At 39.1% G+C, this 20,738-nt stretch overlaps 1 protein-coding gene across 18 annotated transcripts in view; it reads right to left on the reverse strand.

Moving 5' to 3' along the window:
• Positions 1 to 20,738, reverse strand: part of adgrl2a (adhesion G protein-coupled receptor L2a) — a 113,475-nt gene that overhangs the window by 39,401 nt on the left and 53,336 nt on the right. For 17 of the 18 annotated variants that reach the window (XM_088312509.1, XM_088312506.1, XM_088312503.1 and 14 more), the window contains exons 4-5: positions 18,723 to 18,832; positions 6,098 to 6,898 (exon numbers count right to left, since the gene is read on the reverse strand). In XM_088312509.1, coding sequence (XP_088168635.1) covers positions 6,098 to 6,898; positions 18,723 to 18,832 — 911 coding nt within the window. Of the gene's footprint in view, positions 1 to 6,097; positions 6,899 to 12,306; positions 12,322 to 17,299; positions 17,360 to 18,722; positions 18,833 to 20,738 lie in introns of all 18 variants that reach the window. The other variant, XM_088312519.1, reaches the window with a different exon arrangement.

A 20,738-nucleotide genomic window follows, 5' to 3' on the forward strand; every position in this document is an offset into this window, starting at 1 on the left:
AGTGTATGTTCACATCTCAGGGAACATAACCTAATAGCTAATTTATGTCAGTTATTGTTGCCTCTAATATTTCCCACACATGAAATGTGTATACATATAACCATATTCACACTCTTGCGCAGTAATTTACACCTTGACAGCAAAATATAAAGAGCAGACGAAGCAGCTGCCAGACTACATCTTGTAACCCCGCCCCCCCTCCTCTCCGTGGCAGCTTTCCTCTGTACAGTACGTGCCTCTGTACAGTAACTCCAAACGTACCAAACAGACTGATATTTAATGATGTGCAGACAAGGGGGTATCGATTTCAGGGATGACTGTACGCACAGACTCACAAGCTCATGCACCCATGGTGTACATGCACATTTGGCAAAAAGAAGAATCAAACATATAGTCGGTGCAGATTAGTGAAAATCATAATAAGGCCCATGTGAATAAAATCTTTAAAGGGTATGTGTTGAGGAGTAAGAGGAACCGATGTAAAGTCTCAGTCATAATAATTGCTCAGACTGCAATCAAACAAGAGACGGTGGATACCGTTGGATATGAAGTCGAGTGAAACTAAAATCATTTCCTCTCCTCACATTCAACTTGAGAATTTGGAAACCTATATTGTGGTGTTTTTGTGTAAATGTGTTGCGTAAGAGGAGAGGATTGGGCAAATGACAACTGGCCTCTATGTTTGATGATGTTCCGTGCAAGAAACAGGTGATGCCCACACCTCATGCACTCAACATACACTAAATCCAACAGACACAGGGTTGTTCTCCCATAACACAACATCACAGATCCGTGAGCAGGACTGTAAATCCTTAATGTGGGATTTCATCGCTTCAGTTCACTTCACCCGTATATCTTAACTTAGCGTGACGACTTACGATGTCAGCAGTCCCGAGTATGAGACCAGTTTAAAAAAAGCTACATGGGAGGAACAACAAGTGGCAAGCCGAGCAGTAAAGAAGTTGGCCTTCACACAGTCATTCCTTTTCATTGCTAGCTTCTTCTTCACAGTTCCGGTTATCTCCAGTAAGCTGAGATGAAATTCTAGCCATCATGTGATGTGTACAGACCAGGTGGTAATTCAGAGGCCTTCAACAAGTCCAATGCTCTCGGTCACGTAGTGGGTTTAAACACTGTAGATCTGATGACAAATGTGCATTTCAGAATGTTATTGACACCACACACACATGCCTACACATACATACACACATTTTATATATATATATATATATATATATATATATATATATATATATATATATATATATATATATATATATACATATACATATATATGCATACACATATACATATATATAGTCATTTTTTTTTTAAACAATTCTCAAAACTTAGACAGTACATTTAGTGCCCAGTGGTAACTTAAGCAGGGTGCTTTGTTCTGAGATGATGTGAAGCTAATATCGTACAATATTTGAATTTGGCTCTGCAAGACAAGCAAATTATTTTTTTAAGTAAATAAAACTGAATTAAATGAGCTAAAATATTTAATTGTGTTAATTTAAAAATAAAATATCTTGAGTTAACACTTTAATTTAATTTCACTTTAATCTCAGCCCTGACTATGGGCTTTAGGTTGGTGTACGCTGGATTGATAAACAATAAATCACAGGGCTCAAACGTACAAAGTCAGTAGAAAGAACCCATGCAAGTACAGAGAAAACATGTAAAAATTACAAAGAAATGTCCTAGCATGCTCAAACCAAGAATCTTCATACAGTTAGGAAGCAGTGTTACACAACCGCTGTATTGTACTGGGATGGGAACCATCAAAACGGTTTGGAAAAATTTCAGGATGGAGAGAACAAGCTCAGGATTATTAGTGGTGACACATTTGGATGAAAAAGTGACTGATGGCATGTTGGATTGGAACATGTGCATTTCATCAACAGCACGTAACCGCGGTCACTTCCCAAAGGATAAGGCGTGTTCCCCATAAGATGCTTACAACTAAGGCAAAAAAAGTTCTCATCAGCGGTTTCAATGTAGTAATGTATGGCTGTTCGAATAAATTTAAAACTCTGCCGGACTCTCCTACTAGTGAATAAATATTTTTTAAAGGTTTAAACTAGACATGCGTGACGGCTTTCTTTGTACAGTTTCCCAAAGGCACAGCTAAGGATTTACTTAAATCCTGTCATTTAGTCCGCAGTGCTCATTTGGTATGATTTGAACAGTTTGACGGAGGCTTTAGATTTGACTTCAGGAAGAACGCCAGAAAAAACATTAAATGGCCAATGCGTGTACTCGTGCACTCTTGAGAAAGGGAGGTAGACATTGTCAGAACATGTAACAAAGTCAGAGTGCCTTTCCTTAAAAGGGCAACTAATGTACTGCACAAGACTGACCACCGATGCAGTTTTTGTACATTTCTTCCTGAAGTCAAGAAGGTACATATTTGTAGCTGAAATCCCATCAGAGGGCAAAACAGCAGTGCCTTTTAAGATAGCAGCCCAATGAAAAGTCACTGTGCACCCTCGGGGACTTGAGGTTTTAAGAAGTAATGCAAGGTATTCGAGAGGGAAAAGGAGAAAATACCAAAAGCAAAGCTGCAATAGGAGTCAAAAGGGGAGACAATAAGATGTGATAGCTGAGAATATGACAGGACTGAGAAACCAAAAAGGGTGATTTTACACATCAGTACCCACTCCCTTTTTCACTCGTGTGTCTACTTGGACAGCTGACAGGAGGCTGGGGAGTGAGAAAGAGGAGGGAGGGGGTGTTGTCAAGGCAAACAATCAAATTGGTTGTTTTAAATGCATCCTAATGTCCCGCTTGCTGCTGCACAGTTGAGCATGGCGGCGACGCACACCTGACATTTTAGCGAAACACTTCAGGTGGCTGTGAAAGCCCGATGATGAGAGTCTCTTATGTCGCTCTCTGTTTTCCCTGCGTTTCCTCTAAATGTTGCCGTGTGAAGTTTGACCTCCATGTAAGCGCCGCCAAAGATAAGAATATATCACAGCGGTGCTTATCAGAAAGCTTTATATTCATCAAATGCTAAGAGGCTGGCTCATTGGGGTGAATGTTAGTCTCTGTATTGGTAACAACAGAATATTTGGGCACTGTAAGACACTTCCGTTAGACGTACAAAGTACACAGGGTATTTTTTGGGACACACGAAGATTACTCTCTGGATGAGCATATTCAAGGTATGAATCGGTATGCAAAAGTATTGACATATGTGCAATTAAAGAGGCGGACTTGATTTGTGTGGGCACTAAATGTGGTGCCGAGGGCTCTTATATGGCAGTGATTCAGAATTTAATTCTGTAGCACGGGATTTATAAAAAGGCTACCAAAGCTCACCTGTGCCCTATCAAGGGAGCGCTCATCGGCTGTTTGTGCACATTTGTCGTAAAAGAATATCTTTCGACATGCTTATTCGGCAGTTTGATGCCACGTATCAGCGCTTGGCATGAATAAAATACCCGTAGAATTGGTGCATAATGAGATTTCAGTGAGGAAAGAGCATTTAAATCAATTTAATCATCTCAGTTAAAAGAACAGACGTAGGAATATGTTATTTTACGAGCTCCCATATGCAAGAAGGAACAAAGGCACACAGCCATGAGTGAACGGGTGGATTATGGTGCTGCCGGTCAAAGCCAAACGCGGGACTTACTGACCCATTTAATGTCCACTTCCAGTGGAGACGCTTGTTGGATGCGACCCCATCCACTCCCCCATAATCCTACATGAGATGATCTAGCCTCAACATGAGCGGCGATATTGGACTTGACAACAATCCAACTGTCTGCCACATAGATTCTCAACATCACTTTGCCGTGATTGAATTCCAAGGCGATCGAGTAACACGACATGTTTGTGCAACTGACAAATGCCGACAAAGGGAAAAAGTCGAGGAGTGCGGTCCTCGTTGATTGCCGAATGCGTCACGAGCAGCTGGAACATCTTCCACTTGTCTCCGATGTGTGTGCTTTGATTAAAACACCCTGCAGATCATTTGTCTGTAGATTTTAACATCATCATTACATTCATAATCGGCCATGTAAAAATAATTTCTGCACAATTAGACGCGAAAGCGTTGTCATCAGCGTTTCGTGGCGCCAGCAAATTTAAAATATTATTGCTGTGTTTTGTTATTTATTTATTTTTTTTATGTAATAATTTTGTAGCTAGAAAACACGTGTAGCTTGAACACTGTGATTGTGGGAAAGTCAATGAGGCGAGCATGACGATATCGCAAAGAGGCCGTCTGGCGACAGGCAAACGAAAGTGCCCATCATTTATGTGTCAACATCAGCCATGTGGGAGGACAAGTTTACTGACATCTTGATGATCATCTCAGACTATTCTCCCCTGCGCTCATCGACTGATGCTCGACATACATTAGTCAGCAGCAAGACCACGCAAATGCCTCATTTGTCAAAGAGAGAACAAAGTCCTCGTAGATAACACATAACAGACAAGGCAGAAAAGCCACCAACATATTGTAGAGAAAATATATTGTTGCACATATATCTTAATTAATTCCATTTAAATGTATTTGTGTGGTGTATTTGTGAAGGGGCACACGTTGTACACACGTTCATATTCTAGTCAGGGATATTTATTAGTTGTCAAAAAAAGATTATTATGTATAGTATAAATTACATATATAAAACATTGGTCAACGCGTACTCATTTTACAATGTTTAATACTATAATGTGTTCACATGAGTTCAAAACCTGAGCGTTATATGAAAAAAAAAAAATGTTTCAACGCCAATGCGTTATACAAGATATCCATACTCAAATGTACACATTTGCATAATTTTTTAAATATATTTTAAGGTAAAATAAATTAGATTTGTCTTGATATTGTTTCCATTTGCAGTATTTTTTGGTTTTGTACAAAAAATAAAATTATCATTTGAATAATCATGATTTCAATTATTACTAAAATAATTGTTATAAATATTTTTTTCACAATCAAGCAGCCCTCCATGTATGCAATGTTTGTTTTTGGTGAAATTTGGTGCCTTTAAAATTCTCTTCAATTATTTCCATCTGAGTGAACTTTTTGAAACTGCGGTGTACTCCTTACTTACCTACATTTTCTGGTTTGATGGAAAAATGCCGTCATTTATAATTCTACCTGGCAGTAAGGTACCTATTATTTAGTGAATACATTTTCCTAATTTGTTTCGCTCTTAAAACCTACATAAAACTCATGTGTACCCAAGCCCTCACCTTGGCTTTGAGTTATCCGGTTCAACTGTCTGAACCAATTTTGACTGCCTCAACTCAACTCCTTTCAATACCCAAGTCAAAAAGCAAACACATTACAAATTTCAGAGCCCAGTGATAATCTGTTAAAATGTTTCTTGACCTCACTGACTACAATCAGAAGCACATGTGTTTAGGACCCAGAGTGTGGAGGGATTAGGTTAATTACTGGTATTATATTCTTAAGGTTGAGTCAATTGCTTCATAACAGCTAATTCATCAAATGAGAACCTGGCTGGTTGATATTTTCCTCTCTTTGTGTCTCTTGAGCAAAACCTTCAGTACTTACCCCCTTTTATAGGATATGAATGCATTTAATGGCCAGTAGAGATTTAGATTTCCAGCATCACTTGGGGAATGATTTAACCTTGCCCCAAGCCAGACTTTGCACCTGTCTGGGCATGTATGTTTCCAGGGCAGAGAGTATATCTCTCCATCCCCAAAAAAAAGGATTGCTCTAGCAGTGGTCCCTTGAGCTTTTGCCACAACACAGGGAATGCCCACTTGGTAAACCTACCTAAATCCTCAAGATACTGATTCATTATGATATAGCAGCTCGCTTCAAGGGGTTATTTACCACAGATCCCACATGTCCTTGGATCCTAAATCTCAAAGTTTCGCTCAACTGAAAATGAAAATGGTGTTTAAAAAAAAAAAAGAAAATTCCCTCTTAGATGAGGTCAGTCATGATTTTGATGAGTCAATGTCAAAATTCCCAAATGAACATAAATACTACATACTCAAGCAAAAAGCTACTATCAATCTCTGGAGATATTATTACTATTGTTAAAAAATCGACAATCACAATTTAAGGGATACAATTTAAAATTAGTTGAAGTGCACTTACCATGAGCTGGATCCGGCAGCCCAAACTCCAGGTTATACCTCAGGATGTAAAAATTATTCCACACATAGAGCTGGTTATCTCGCGGATTATAATCCACAGATGCAATGTATTGGTACTGGTTGGGAAAGTGGATATCAACGTATTCCCCACGGTTCTGCTTTGTATTGTAGATATAATCGATCATACTCTTGCTGACTTCGCTTTCATTGTCTTCGTAGGTGGAGCGGACTACATAGAGTACTCCACAGGCCATGAAGGCATTGGAGGCTGAGCGTTTGTCATAGGCCGTCTCCCACGTCGCCTCAAAACGTAGCGTGTAAGGGTTCAACTGGCTGATTACGATCATGCCATTGTTCTGCTCTGTCGCGTAGATCACCCAGAGGCCATTCTCATCTACGGCCAGGTCAATGTCTGTTTTACCACCCCACTTATAGGGTGACGTGTCATGGTAATTGGCGTTGTTGATGATCGCTTCCCCGCTTTTGATTCGAGTTCGCAGGTCAAACTTGACTATGTTGCGGGTGCGCTCTTTGTTGAAAAACACAGCACCATCATAGACCACAAATCCAGTTCCATCCACTCGGTGGGGCAGCTTGTAGGTAATTGTTTGCCGGGCATTTTCAAAGTCATCCAATGAGGAATATTCAATAAGAGTGTCTGTCCTATAAGGAGTCCAAGGCATGAAGTAGATTTTATCAGCAGCTTGCAGTGGATCTTTGCACCAGGCACCAGCTTGTTGCTCCGCTTCAAATTGAAAGGAGGGTTCCCCAACAGCTTTCAGACTCCCAGGGCAAAGAAAAACTAGTAATAGAAGAAAGTAGAATAAGAGGCAGACAGGTTAATATGCCATCAAAAGCACCTTATATGTAGTTTCAAAATAAAATGTTTTTTGTTTTATGAGTTGTCCACAGAGAATGAGGACAGGCACACTAAAACGATTAAAAGCTACTGCCAATTTTCACAAGCAGTAAAAGGATTTTGGCTTTGTACATAGCAAGGAATAAGAAAATAGTTATCAAGCACAATATTTAAGTATTTGCAATAATCTGAAAAAAAAAACGTTTTGACCGAGATTTACTGCAGGGGGGAAAACACAAAAGAAGGCAACAGAAATGAAAAGCAACAAAAAAAAAAACAGTCCTGTAATTAAAAAATAAATAAATAATAATAATACAGCCAAACTAAAGTCATTTGGCAAGAGACGGGAAAGGTTATGAGAGAACAAGAGTCAGGATAGTCTGAGAACATATACGTGTGTGCAAAGACGCGCCTCACCTCTTCTTCAGTAAAGACCTTGAGAGGCACGTCATTAGCAAGTGGTGTAAATGTCACAACCATTAATATATATATATATATATATATATATATATATATATTCAGTAAAGAGTTGCTTGAAGTGTGTGAGGTTTAGTGCTCTAAGGCATAGGAATCAACAAAGAAATGAACAGTGCGTAGTCAGGTGAGAATAATGGGAGGAAGGTGAGACAGAAAGTGGCCTTGGAGAAAGAAGGGTGTTCGGAAGAAAGCAATAGCTTCACTGTTACCAAGGCATGCTATGGAAAACGATTTGGAAGCCAGGCAAATTGTGCTGAGCTGCAAAAGCACCCAGGCAGAATGGAGAGGAAAAAACCTTCATGGAGTGAAGCCAATTCGCCCCGAGTTACATTTTTTGGCTGCGTGTATCCTGTCCTTTTTTTTTAACAGCCATTTTTACTTCACTTGGTGCACTGCACTGATGGTTAACATTGTATTGAGTGGACTTTGAGAATATACAGTGAAACCTCTAAGAAACCTCTCACTGACTGAACTGTCATGCAGTGTGCAGGTTTGCATGAGTGGCCGACCATCAGCCAATGGTTTTCGCTGCAGTTAAAAATATGAATGAGGCGGGCGCGTGTGAACCTGGGGAACATGCTTTTTTTCCCGCTGTACTACAATAAAGTGTAATTGCACATCCACTCCAGTAGTTGGCAGTGGCGCTCTCCTTGCCCATTTTGTGCAGCGAGTATTAACTCTACGGTGTAGGTTTGTTTTGCAAGGAAAATAGATGTGGTGGAGAGTAGGTGGTGGAGGGTTGGCGCAAATTGTTTTCTTCTTGCTGGGGGGGCGTAACAGAAATTAATTGAGAAGCACTGGTATAAAGAATGTTCTCATTCATATCAATGAAACCTGAATTTTATGTGAATACACTCATATTTTAAAGTGTTGTAACAGTAATTTCAATTAATGTTTTGCCGTAGACTTTAAACATTTGGGTTTGACATCAAAAGAGCTATGAGACGAGATCAACAGTTCAGCTTTAGTTTTCAGTATTTACATCTGCATCGGATACACAACTTAGAAGACGGGTTGTGAACTTCCTCTTTGGGGATTGATATGGGGCTATTTTTTTTTTTAACTGTACTAAGCAAATTATTTAGTGGTTATGTAGCACCGCACTTTCAGGCGAGCAAATGTAATGATAGTTCTAGTTACTCCCCCAGCCTCCTTTATAAGAGTAGCAAACAGGTGGTCCACAGGGGTCCTACCGGCCCGCCGCTCTCCTATTTGTGGCCCTCGGCCTGTCACGGCCCTTTCCAAAATCGGACGGAATCAGGTGTTCTCACAGTAGACGTTTAGCCGAAAGCCACACTTCGCTCTGCTAAGTGCCCAATTCCATTCAATTCATTGTCTATGTGAGGCCGCGGGTGCAAGTCCAAACTGAAAAATGTTTTCCCTCACTATGTTATTTGGACGATACACAACAGGCTGTCGATAAGGCCCCAGAGTCATTCATTGTTAGGGAAAATGTGTTCATTCTTATCGGTGCCATAATCGTTTATCACTTTCATGTTCATTTTTATCCATGTTATTCCAGTGGGCCACTTCACGTATTGCGGCTTGTGCATGGGCAGTGATGTTACTGTGCCTGACTGAAAGCAGATTATCAGGCCGGGGCTTCCTGCTCTTCTTGCTAATGAGTATTTTGCATTTTCCAGTGTAGCAGCTGTATTTTCGTTCATTTTCCTGACCTTTACTCCTGCCTTCTGGACTTTTTTTTTAAGTTTAAGCTTTATTTAATCAGGGTGGTCAGTTCAGAACCATCCATGTCATTTACAATGACGACCTGGCCAAGAGGCAGCATTAGGAGGTTTATGCTGATGAACCGGTCCTCGTGAGCCCCTATCCACCCTTCTTTATGCCTTACGCTGTTCCAGCACACCTGGTTCAAATGATCAGTATCGTTATCAGGCTTGTGCAAAGCTTGCTGATGAGCTGATCAGAATCAGGTGTGTTGGAACAGGATTGGATATAAAACAGGCTTGATAGGGGCTCACAAAGACCGGACTTGGAGACTCCTGGTCGAGAGTTGTGTATGGCCTTGCTGTATGACTCTTTGTTTTTGTTTTTTTTCTGTCAAGTTGTTTTCCTTGGCTGAAAAATTAAGCTACACTCATGGCTTAATGTTTCTTCAGAGGCATTCGAAATGGTTGTATTGGCTTTGCCAGTGTTGCTTCAATTGCTCTTATTTGTTTTTGTTCTCTCTTCTCTTTCAGAGATCGTGTCTTTTCTTTCACAGAGAAAGAACACTTGCTTTTATATTGGTTATACCTCAAAATATATCCATTGGAAAAGGTGGATCAATACAAACAAATATGTTTTCAGTAAGTTGTGTATCCAGATGTACTGTAAATAACTGGAGAAAAAGATGAAATGAAATGAAATCTTGCATCATGCTCATTTTTTGTGTTAAAACCATCGGTGTCACACAATCGAGGTGGACGGCGGTGTCCATGTGCCCACTTAAAAGCGACCAACCTATATACATACTATGTAGACTGTGCACACTCCTGCGCTGAATTTAAAGTGAATGACAGAAGATGCTTCCATTGGCCGGGAAGGTTGTGTTCACACCCACAACGGCGCAACGTCTGTGTATACCGAAAGAAAGAAAACACCACCCGTGTGCAGTCAGACTGCTAGGCTCGATAATAGGGCCCTTGATGTAGCCCGCGCATTGTTCAGTAAGACTGTGCTTCATGCCTGATAAAAATAGAGCCGAATGTGGTAGCACAAGTGTGGACACCCTCATGTATCTGGGAATATGGTTGTGTTCATCATAATAAAATAAATAAATAAATAAATGAATAAAAAAATCACGCTTGATAAATGGGCGTCAGCACATACCTGACACCATTTAAACGCTGGTTCAGAACATAAGTTCATCTTTTCCAGTAGTTTTTTACTGACATGTTTTTGCTTTGTAGGAGAAGGCTTAATGTTTTTACTTACACTGATTGACTAAGGCCCGAGTTATATTTGAAGAAAAACCGACTCAAAGAACGGTACCGCTGCCACATTGTAGTTAAGGTGTTCATGACGAGGCGGTTGCAAGAAACACACCCTACAAAATATGGCCAAAAAGTGTAACCTGGTTTTCAACGGACCATAACACCATATTCGTTTGGGAGAATTACAATATGTTTTTTCAAAGCATAGCCAGTCTCCCATCTTGCCACCCTACCCCATAGCCCAGACAAACAGAATGAAGATGGGAGATAGTTTTCACATGCACTAAACCATGAGTAATGTTGCTGTCTACCTCTTGACAGCTCCCTTGACCAGTTTTTCTCTCATCTTTTCATCAATTTGGAGGGACGTCCAGTTCTTGATAATGTCACAGTTGAGCCATATTTGCCCCACTTGATGATGACTGTCTTGACTGTTCCATAGTGGATTCAGTGCCTGGGAAATTATGCACCCTTCTCCTGACTGATAATTTTGAACAGTGATGCTGAGGAGGCTCTTTGTGGATGCATTGTGCAATAAGATGTGTCTTCAGAAATCTTGCAGCTGAACTTTATTTGAGCTTGATCAGAGGGACATTACATGGATATGGGCTGAATGTCATTTGAAATGACTTTGAACGTGATTGGTTAATTCGCAGTCACATCCCCAGATATAAGAAGGTGTGCACATTTGTGCAACCAAATTACAGTCTTTCCTTACCAGTTTGCGCTTCATGTTTTTTACAAATTATTCATTAAAAAAAAAAAAAAGTGAAATTACAGCCTTATCGGCAGCCATATTGCAGAAGGACACATTTCGAAGAGATGAGTTGACCCTGAGGCTTGGTATTTCCTGCGGGCACTCATACAAGGCACGTGATTGGTTCCCGGTGCCAGATCGACCAATGTGAACATGAGTGTATTTAACCCGAGCTGATTGGCTGCAATTACCCATTTATCTTCAATTATTATATCTCATCAAAATTGGCCATGTTAACAAATGAACGCCATTTTCTAACAATGTTTTGTTCCGAAACTGATAACATTATTCAAAGGTACTGTTCAGGGTGTCAGAGTCGATCCGGATAAGCAGACAGTAAACAACTATGTTCAGAAGCTGTGAGCGGAGCTAGCTCAGTCACCTGACAAGCATGGTTCACTCAGCGCGATGAAACATTGGCAAATAAAATGTTAAAAGTGTTTGTTAAGGCTTGTTTTAAAACACATTTCGAGAATGCCGCGTTGCATTATATCCAAAGATCCTTTTTAATTTTATTGTGCAAAGTGAAAGTTAAGCCATTACTAATTCCAGCAACACTGCTTCTTCTTTGATGGTTTAAAAGTGCACTAATCCACCAGGTTTGTACCTTTGGCTGAAATGCACATCAGGATTCTAGTAAAGATAAGTAAATATAAGGATACAAATTTCAACTTTAACGTAGTTATTATCCATCCATCTTAATCATCCGCTGCCGGGCTTGTAGATTGTGCTCCTCTCACAGCTTGCATCATGCATTTTTAAAGTAAATTTGTTGTGTAACAAGTATTTTGAAGGTTCCGAACCGTGTCGAGGGGGTTCCAACGACCTAATAGAGGCGTGAATATCTGCCAACATAAAAATTTAAAGTGAAAAAAAATATTCAGTGTATTCTGTTATTTTCATAGAATTATTGTTAAGTAATTGTTATTTGCTTGCGGTTTTGACATACAATGACACTTTTCCTAACATCATGCATTTCGGTGTTTCGAAATCCAGATAATTGTGCAACTTTGCTTTTCCCGAAAATTTTAGTCAAACACTGAATTGTTGAAATTCAAGGCCATTCACATTTAGAAGTTCCACTGTAGTCCACAAGTGGGTCGTAGGGGCCACCACAAGAAGTTTACAACTCGATGCCACAAAACAAAGTAGCGAGGATTTGGATCGTGTCTGTTATTTACCTTTTTGCTCCACTTCTATTTTAAGCATTGGAAGAGAGAGTGAAAAGGATGGGAGGGGGGAAAAAAGAGATTAATATGTATTAACTTCCATCACTGCGGTTACACATTGAGAGACAGCTGACATATAGGATGGGTTGGCCTAATTTGAGAAACCAGTGAAGTTTGAAAATGCATTGCCGTGGTCCTGTTGAAGGTAAAAGAGGTGCATCAAGTAAGTACCGTTCATAATTCATAAAGACATAGGAAGTAAAACATCCAGTACATTTTATGATCAGATAAGCAAAAATGTTTTCAATACTCTGAAAAACAGTGCTGGGTGGATTACTGATGAATGATGTGGTTTTTCATTCGCATGTTCAATTTCAATAGTCGAGTTTGAAATTAAAATGTCAGGGAAATATTTGAATAGTTGGATCAACAAACAATTGAAGAGAGTGGTTGCAATCAAGCACACACTCACACACACATTTTTGTCCTATTTGTTAAAACTGTCAATATTTCTTGACAGTAGTACATCCATCCATTATCCGATCCGCGTCTCCTCACGAGAGTCGCGGTCGTGCTGGAGCCTAACCTAGCAATCTTCAGGTAGTAGGCGGGGTACACCCTGGACTGGTTGGCAGCAAATCGCAGGTCAAGACAAAACAACTATTCACACAATCACACCTAGGGAAAATTTGAGTGTTCGATCAAACTACCATGCATGTTTTTGGAAAGTGGGAGGAAACCGGAGTACCCGAAGAAAACCCACACAAGCACAGTGAGAACATGCAAACTTGCCGCACAGTAGTACATGTTAAATATAATCCGTGAAAAAATATCAGCAATCTGTAGCCAAAACTTGTTCCTCTAATTTGGTATACAAGAAACTGTGCGGTCATGGGCACTTTTATCACAACCAGACCCGGACGCCCTCACAAAAAATAAATAAATAAATAAATAAATACTTCAGACCGATAATATTTTGTGTTATAATAACACTACATTACGAATAAAATGCTGATGTCAAGCCATAATCACTGTTTTAACAATGTTAGCAAAATGTGGTAGTGTTTTCATTTTGAACGTCCCCTTTAAATTGCAATTAACATGTAAAATTGTGTTAATTCACTACATGAACAGAAATTTAGATAAGAAAATAACTCCACCCATCACTGTTAAGAAAATAATACAGGTGCCACGAATGAACACAAATATGGACTGAAAGTTCCATCTTAAAGATAATTGGAAAGTTTGTGTCATTTCAATGCTGAGATAAATGCAAGGGAAAATGGCTCAACAAGGAGGCGGGTCATTAGTCCAAATTCATAGAACGCATAATCAATCAATTCCCAAAATATTATTAAGTGTTTGCCATCCATTCTAAAGAATGCATTTTACATTTTTAATTTTAAATTTTAACATGTGTGTGTGTGTTTCCCAGTAGATTCCAGAAAAGAAAAGTTCAAAAGTACATAAGTATTCAAATCTTCAGTACAGTTTGAACCCATTATCAGATATTTGTCCATTTTGTGTCCATTTGCTACAAAAAAACTTTTTGCTGGTGTTGCTTCTGTAACAGCAATGATCAAAGAACAAACAAAATATTAACATAGATAGATAGTATTCATTGTCATTAGAAAAGACATTCAGTTGAAAGTCCAGGTCAGACTACAAACAATTCCTTTTGACGTCCATATTAGAGTATTTTTTGTGTTTAGTTTTTTTTAAACCAGTGATGGAATATTACGTCAATTAGGGATGGGCATTTGACTAGTTTCATTGATCAAATATGCAGGAAAGAAAGAATCAATTAATCTAAAATTCTGCCAAGAGGAGTTGCCGTAGATGAAACTTTGTCAGCTGGAATCATGACAGTCTTCTTTAGATTGCTAACTAGTCCATCCATCAAGTGCACTCCATTTTGCCTCATTTTCTTCTAGGCGCAACAAATCAACAATCTGTTAAACCCAAAAAAATGACAGACTGCTCAATTAATTGATTATCACATCTATTCCAAATATAAGTTATTTGATTGAGCCAAAACTGGAACGAAAACAGTGAAATTTGTTATAAAAAAAAAAAAAAATACAAGGTATGCCTCGATGTCAAGCGTTGCAAATCATAGCTGTCCTATAAAAAGAACTTCCTCCGTTTTTAATTTTTTTAATTTTACGTGAATGGGGCTTCTGAGTTACAGACATCCCATTAATGTGAAAAAAAAATTAGACGTACGTGTTTTTCATAGGACAGCAACATTGTGACCACATTATTTTGCATTGCTTGTTTCTAAAATATAACTTCTACAAACTTGTGTCACTCGGCCAATTTTTAAGAGTAACAAAACATTTGTTTTTTTACATTGCTTTGAGAAATTATTTATTTGTAAATCCAGCAACTATTTAACTAAAATGGAAAGTATTTGGAATTTCAGATCACTTCAGACGCTTATTTAGTCTGACGTAGACTTCAAGAAATCGACAGTCTGTTTTCAACTCAAATTGACAAATGCTCTTTGTGTCAAAATATGAAACTATGGGGAATGAAATGTCGGTAATTACAAACATCATATTTTGACTAAAGAATTCTATTACTTTATTTTAAAAAATTATATATATCTGAACATAAATTTGGCTCACCTAGCACATATTTTGACATGAAGAGAAAGTGTTTCGTATTTGTGTTGCACAAAATCAATTAACCAGGATCTGTCATTATTCAGAGGAAAACAAACATATACTCCGATGTGGGACAGGCAAAGCAAACTCAACAACAACACTTAAATTGTAAGAAGCTTCTTCAGCCACATCGAACTAGATCAGAAAAAGATGGAAAAATCTGAAAAGCAAAGTAGAATAGATACATGACAGGAAAGCTGACAAGGTTAGTCTGAAATATAGTGAGGGAATCAGTGTGATGAGAAATCAGCGGATTGTAAGAGGGGATCTGGTAGCCATGGAGAATTCCTGCGGATTGCACAGGGGAAGGGAAGACAGTCAGTTACTTTTACTGAAGCAACAGTGAAACATCAGGTACTCCCCTCCCAAACCGAGCCCTCAATCCGAAACTGTTTCGACTAGCCACTGAAAAAGCAAGAGAGTTATTTTCCAATTATCAACTTCATAATGCAGTCAAAAAAACTTTTGCCGAAAATTTAACGAAATAATAATTACAGAATTGTCTAGAATACAATAACAAAAAAAAGAACAATCGGAAAACAAAAAAATCAAAAAGGTTCCACTTATATCATTTGACTAATGACTCTCAATATAGACTCTAAATCAGTTGGGTTAAAATACACAATTTTGGATATAAAATGGACCAATCCAATTGGGTCAATTTGATGCACCGTCTTGTGTTGTTTTGTGGCAGCTCATTTTCTTCAGTTTTTTTTTTTTTTGTACAAAACTATGGTTTATTTGGGGGGTGTTTTGGCAGAAAAAAAAACAGAAAGATAGGTCAAATTGACCCAGGTTGGTCCATTTTTTACCCAAAATTGTGGTATTTTTAACCAACTGTTTTTAGAGTGTATTATGTGGTATTTAGGTCGTTAGCAAGTGACACCAAACAGTGTTAAAATCACTGAGCATCACAAATGTCTATCTAGTGCCAGTCTTGCCATTTCAAAATTGCATGCAGAGTTCAGTTCTATTAAAGATTTATCTCTGCTTTTAAATTGTCTGACTCACGCAAGTATTAGAGCCAAATGAGAGAGTGACTCAGTGCCAGGTGACGTAAAAATGTACGGAGGAAAACGCTTCCTTGGCTGGACGGTAATGTTGCAAACGAGGGCACACCATGATAAAAAAAAAAAAAATCAATCATCCAGCCAAAATGATGAAATGGTGGAAATGTAAAGGAAAAATCCACAAATTGCTTGCGCGATCATGCGAATTCTCAATTCACAAGCGCCTTCAATTCAGTCGGCCACACCAAAAACAACCATTTACAATATTTGTGCGGTCCAAAATTTGATTGGCGAAAGCTTTTGAGGGACTGTTGGGTGTACAGAAATGAGGACACTGTCTGCAGGCCCGTCGTTGATCAGCTTAATGCGGATTTAATATGTTGTCTTGTAAATCAACTTCTCAAGTCTTGTATCCCAGCAAATCCAGAGAACCCTAAGCCTCTGAGCCACTGTAATGTTTTAATCACAAATCTCGATATTTGGCATGTGATCTGCCTTGTCTGCAAACAGCAGAGAACTGAAAGCTACTCGATCCCCTCTATGCCAAATTGTAGTAGATTTTAATTGCTCAGGGATCTAAATGCAGCAAAAAGTACTTTGTGACTGACTTTTGGCTTATCTGACACTGACATAAAAAATGTTTAACAAAATAGCAGTGGAACCTCTAAAATCAAACATTATTCAATTGCAAATGCTTGATTGCCGTTTTAACTTGTTATAACCTGAGGTTATCGAAGTTAGAGTGTGCATTTGTGTGACAATAGTGAATATATAAATGGAATATATCATCTTTCTCATTACAGTTAAAACTATTTTGTTTTTACATCTTAATATTAACAATGATTTGTTTGCACTTGTATGAAAGTTCTAATCGTTGTAAATGTTCATGGTCTGTCCATTAGGGCAATCAGATCGACAAGATCTGAAAATAAAAACAAAGAGAGCCAGTGTGTGTTGATGTAATTCAGGAGAAATGCGGAAAAAAAATTGTTCGTCTTCTAGTGAAGAAATGCTCTTCAGTAATGATAAAAATGCAATGTAAGAATTCACACTAATTATTTGGTGGCTGCTTTCACTGTTTTATACAAATCTCAGCCACACAACTGCTACACCTGTTGGCAAAACGTTTGTTACTGAAATGAAATGTGTGTGTGTGCGCGTGTGTGTGTGTGTCTGTGTACATTACTTGGGAAACGGAGGATTGGTTTGAGGAGAGCAACAAAACAATTCACATTTTACAAAACACGAGTCGGACTTGAGTGGGAAAAGCCGGGCTTGAGCGGTTAGGTTGGGGTGGTCACACTTGGGAGTACACTAAACACTTACCAGGGCAGTTGCGATAGGACACATTCGGTATTCTTGCTCCTATTCTGGTTGGGCATGGACCTTTGAGAGGCAAAAACATGGCGCTACAGACATACACAGACTGAAACTGTTGAGAATGAAATGTTCCCGCGTTTGTTGTTTGAACGTTTCTACTAAAAAAGGCCTTCGGTGTATTTGCCCATTTGGAGTAAGAAAGAGGCTTAAGTTAACAGTGGGCGGAGGAAAGTATGCCTTAAGGCGAATCCTTTTGTTTTAGTCAGACATATGATCAACACGCAATAACGAGGCAAGCGTTTAACTCTAGACGTTCAAGTGAACCTCGAGATTTTAGCAGCTAGCATATAATACTCGTTAGCGCTAACTCTTTTTAACAATGAGCCCTCCAAGCCTTGGAGAGGTTGCCCTTTAAGTTGTCAAGGCGTACCACATCTAATGACGTTCACCGGTGCAACCTGAATCCACACTCATGGGCATCTTTGACAGGTATACTCATACAAACGAACAATGTTAACCTTGGAGGGTAAAGAGATATTTGCATTGCGGCAACAGTTCCATCATCATTTTATACAAAACTTGAATGATGGGAGGATTGACGAGTCACCAAATATCATCTTCTCATCATATCCCCTCCAATTATTCCAGTTCCACCTGATTAGCTTGTCTGGCAATTCATGTAAATCTCTGTCGTTAATCAGGTTGTAAAGGTTACTTGCGGGGATATTCTTCACAAACTGCAAATGAAGATGGCAGCTCAAAGGACAAAAGGGGATTTTTAATGCAAAGGGCAATCGGAATTTTGTTTGGGATGTGAATGGCAATGAATATTTTACAACGAGGGAGAAGACAAAATGCTGACAATATCTCCTCGTCGGAAAGATTATCTTGCTGACTTATGAGTGCAGCCGTTCTGTTGTCTTACATAATGAAACATCTGTTCACATGCCTCCACACCTGCTTTATTGACGTACATTAAGCCATCAAGGTGAGCTGCGTTTTTGCCTGACAGACTTCTCCACGCTAGAGTAATGAAACACTCTCTTGCCATTACGGAGAGTCAGCACGACTTCTTCCACCTTCCCCTCTGTTCCGCTAACTCATAACCCGGTTTGTCGGACTGCTGAAAACACGGTGAGCACATCAATAATACAAGCGAGTACAGAGGAGGCCCAAAATGTCTTACAGGTCATATATCATGAAAAGTTCATGGCATGACACAGATGGAAGAAGTGACAGAGGAAAAGGGCACTGAAAGGTGCTGCAGACAAAGACAGCGGACAAAACGGACAAGGTTGGAGCAGGAAATGGGACGGTGATGCGTCACGATGCTGAGAAAGAAACTAAGGACAGGAGCAATGGGGTGATGGCAGCGTGGAGGCTGACTTTTCAATTTATGAATGTGGGCTGAGAGTGGGGATATACTTACTGTAGGGCACACATTCATACTGGACCTCCAGATACTTGTATGTCCCTGGACAGGGGTCTGGGAAGACATCTGAACCCGTGATTACGATGCACTGGGTCCGATTGTTGCATCTGTGAAGAAAAACACAGGAAATGAAAAATTAAGAAGCTTAAATGATAAGCATCAAAATGTCAATTCTGCCATATGTCACACTATCAATAAAAGAACAGGATTGATACACCAAAGCAGAAACCAATACTGTTGCTCTTTGACATCAAAATATTTCCGTATTCTTTTCATTACATTGCAGGCCTGTTCAGTAAATTTCTTAAATGTCCTTACATTTGCTGTAATTATTTATCAAAAATAATTTTGTGATATGAGACATACTCAAGTAATAGAGGTGAAAGTATCTAAAAAAAAAAAAAAAGCAAGTCATCATTTTTGTATGTATTTTGAATCTATTTTCATTTCTTTAGTTAACTCAAGTGGTGTAGTCGTTAAAGATCTGTGTGTTGGTTCAAGAGGGAAATTTGTCTGGCTATCACATGATGCTGCCGTCTGCTGGCCTTGAGCCGGATTGAGCAACAGACAGACAAAGAGAGACAGACTTTTATGAAGACATCTGGGAAAAAAATACAACTAAAAAAATAAGGGAGTCTACCACTGGGTTTAAATTATACGCCCGACTGGTTCCAGTCAATAACCTGGTGAGTTGACAACGTGACATTGTGTGCGACACGATTGCACACTAGATGCCCAAAAAAAATAATTATGCGATGTAAACCACTTGTACTTTTTGTGTACGTGTATGTCTGGTATCATTTCCAGCTTTTTGTAAAGTCAACGATAATTGCATCAATACCTTGAGCAAGTTATCTTTGGTACTCAGAGGATGCAAAATTGTATTGACAAAGTGAAGATTCAAGATCAATAATTGTGCACTGCTGATTTAGCAGGGACGCAGATAACAATTGTGACTTGTGCTGCACATCAATGAGAAGCCTATTATGGGTTGCCTTGTATTGTCTTTTCCTCGCTTTTTACTGGGCTGCTGCAGTTATCTTTGCGCTGTGTCCAAATGTTATTAATATAATATTAGGGAGCTTATTGGAACAAAGGTGAGTTGGTTACAGCCAAGGCACTGAGAAAACAGGAGAAGAGTTTTGGCTTCTCACGGGAAGCAAGTCATGAACGTGTTCTGGTTTACAATCTTAAGGGTGCAAGTCAGCTTTTATTGACGCATGAAGAATTATATATTTATGACAAGAAATGGAATTATAGGTTCTGTTTGTTTCTTTTGTTTCACTGCATTTCCACACCCTCTTGCACTTACTTCTGACAGAAAAATTCAAACGGACGTATTGTTATTCTGCACGCAATGTATTATATCACAAGATATATTATTGCATTATTTCTTTAGTCTATGCCTGTGTATGTGTGCACCTTTGACTTCATTACTTTGATACCAGATCATATCACTAACTTTTATTATTGTTTTGTACGGAAATGAGCAAACATGTTTCATGAATTCATTTCATCCTCAATCTATTAAAAAAGGTGCTTAATGTTCCATGACTCCGCTGGCACTATATATACATTATAACGGTCACTTTGACGACTCTGCCGGCTTTGCTCATGCATAAGCATATCACACAGGAGCAATGTGAATTACGGTGTTTATCTAGCACAGTCCAACGGGAGCAGGAAAATGAATATCTCGTTTACATTAGGCTTATGAAACAGAATGATACCAAAAATAAAAATGGTGACACTAATGAGCCTTGCTGACGGTTCCAGAGGCATATGTGTTAAACAAGAGGATATAAGCAGTACTTCCAATTTCATGTGAAACAATGTTGACGCAAGTGTTGATAGCTTTCTGATGTATTGGCCTCATTTTGGAGCTGTGGAGCCCGGCGTCCTGATCTATGGGAGTGAGGGACTTTGCTTGTCTCATATGTGAAATCTTGGGCTTCTCCTGAGACCAATTGAATAAGACTTAATGACTTCCTCTATGCATAGTTCTAGGCCTCC

The sequence above is a fragment of the Idiotropiscis lumnitzeri genome, chromosome 13 (genome assembly GCF_059441095.1).
Source record: "Idiotropiscis lumnitzeri isolate Australia: NSW breed Sydney's pygmy pipehorse chromosome 13, RoL_Ilum_1.0, whole genome shotgun sequence".
Taxonomy (NCBI): Eukaryota; Metazoa; Chordata; class Actinopteri; order Syngnathiformes; family Syngnathidae; genus Idiotropiscis; species Idiotropiscis lumnitzeri.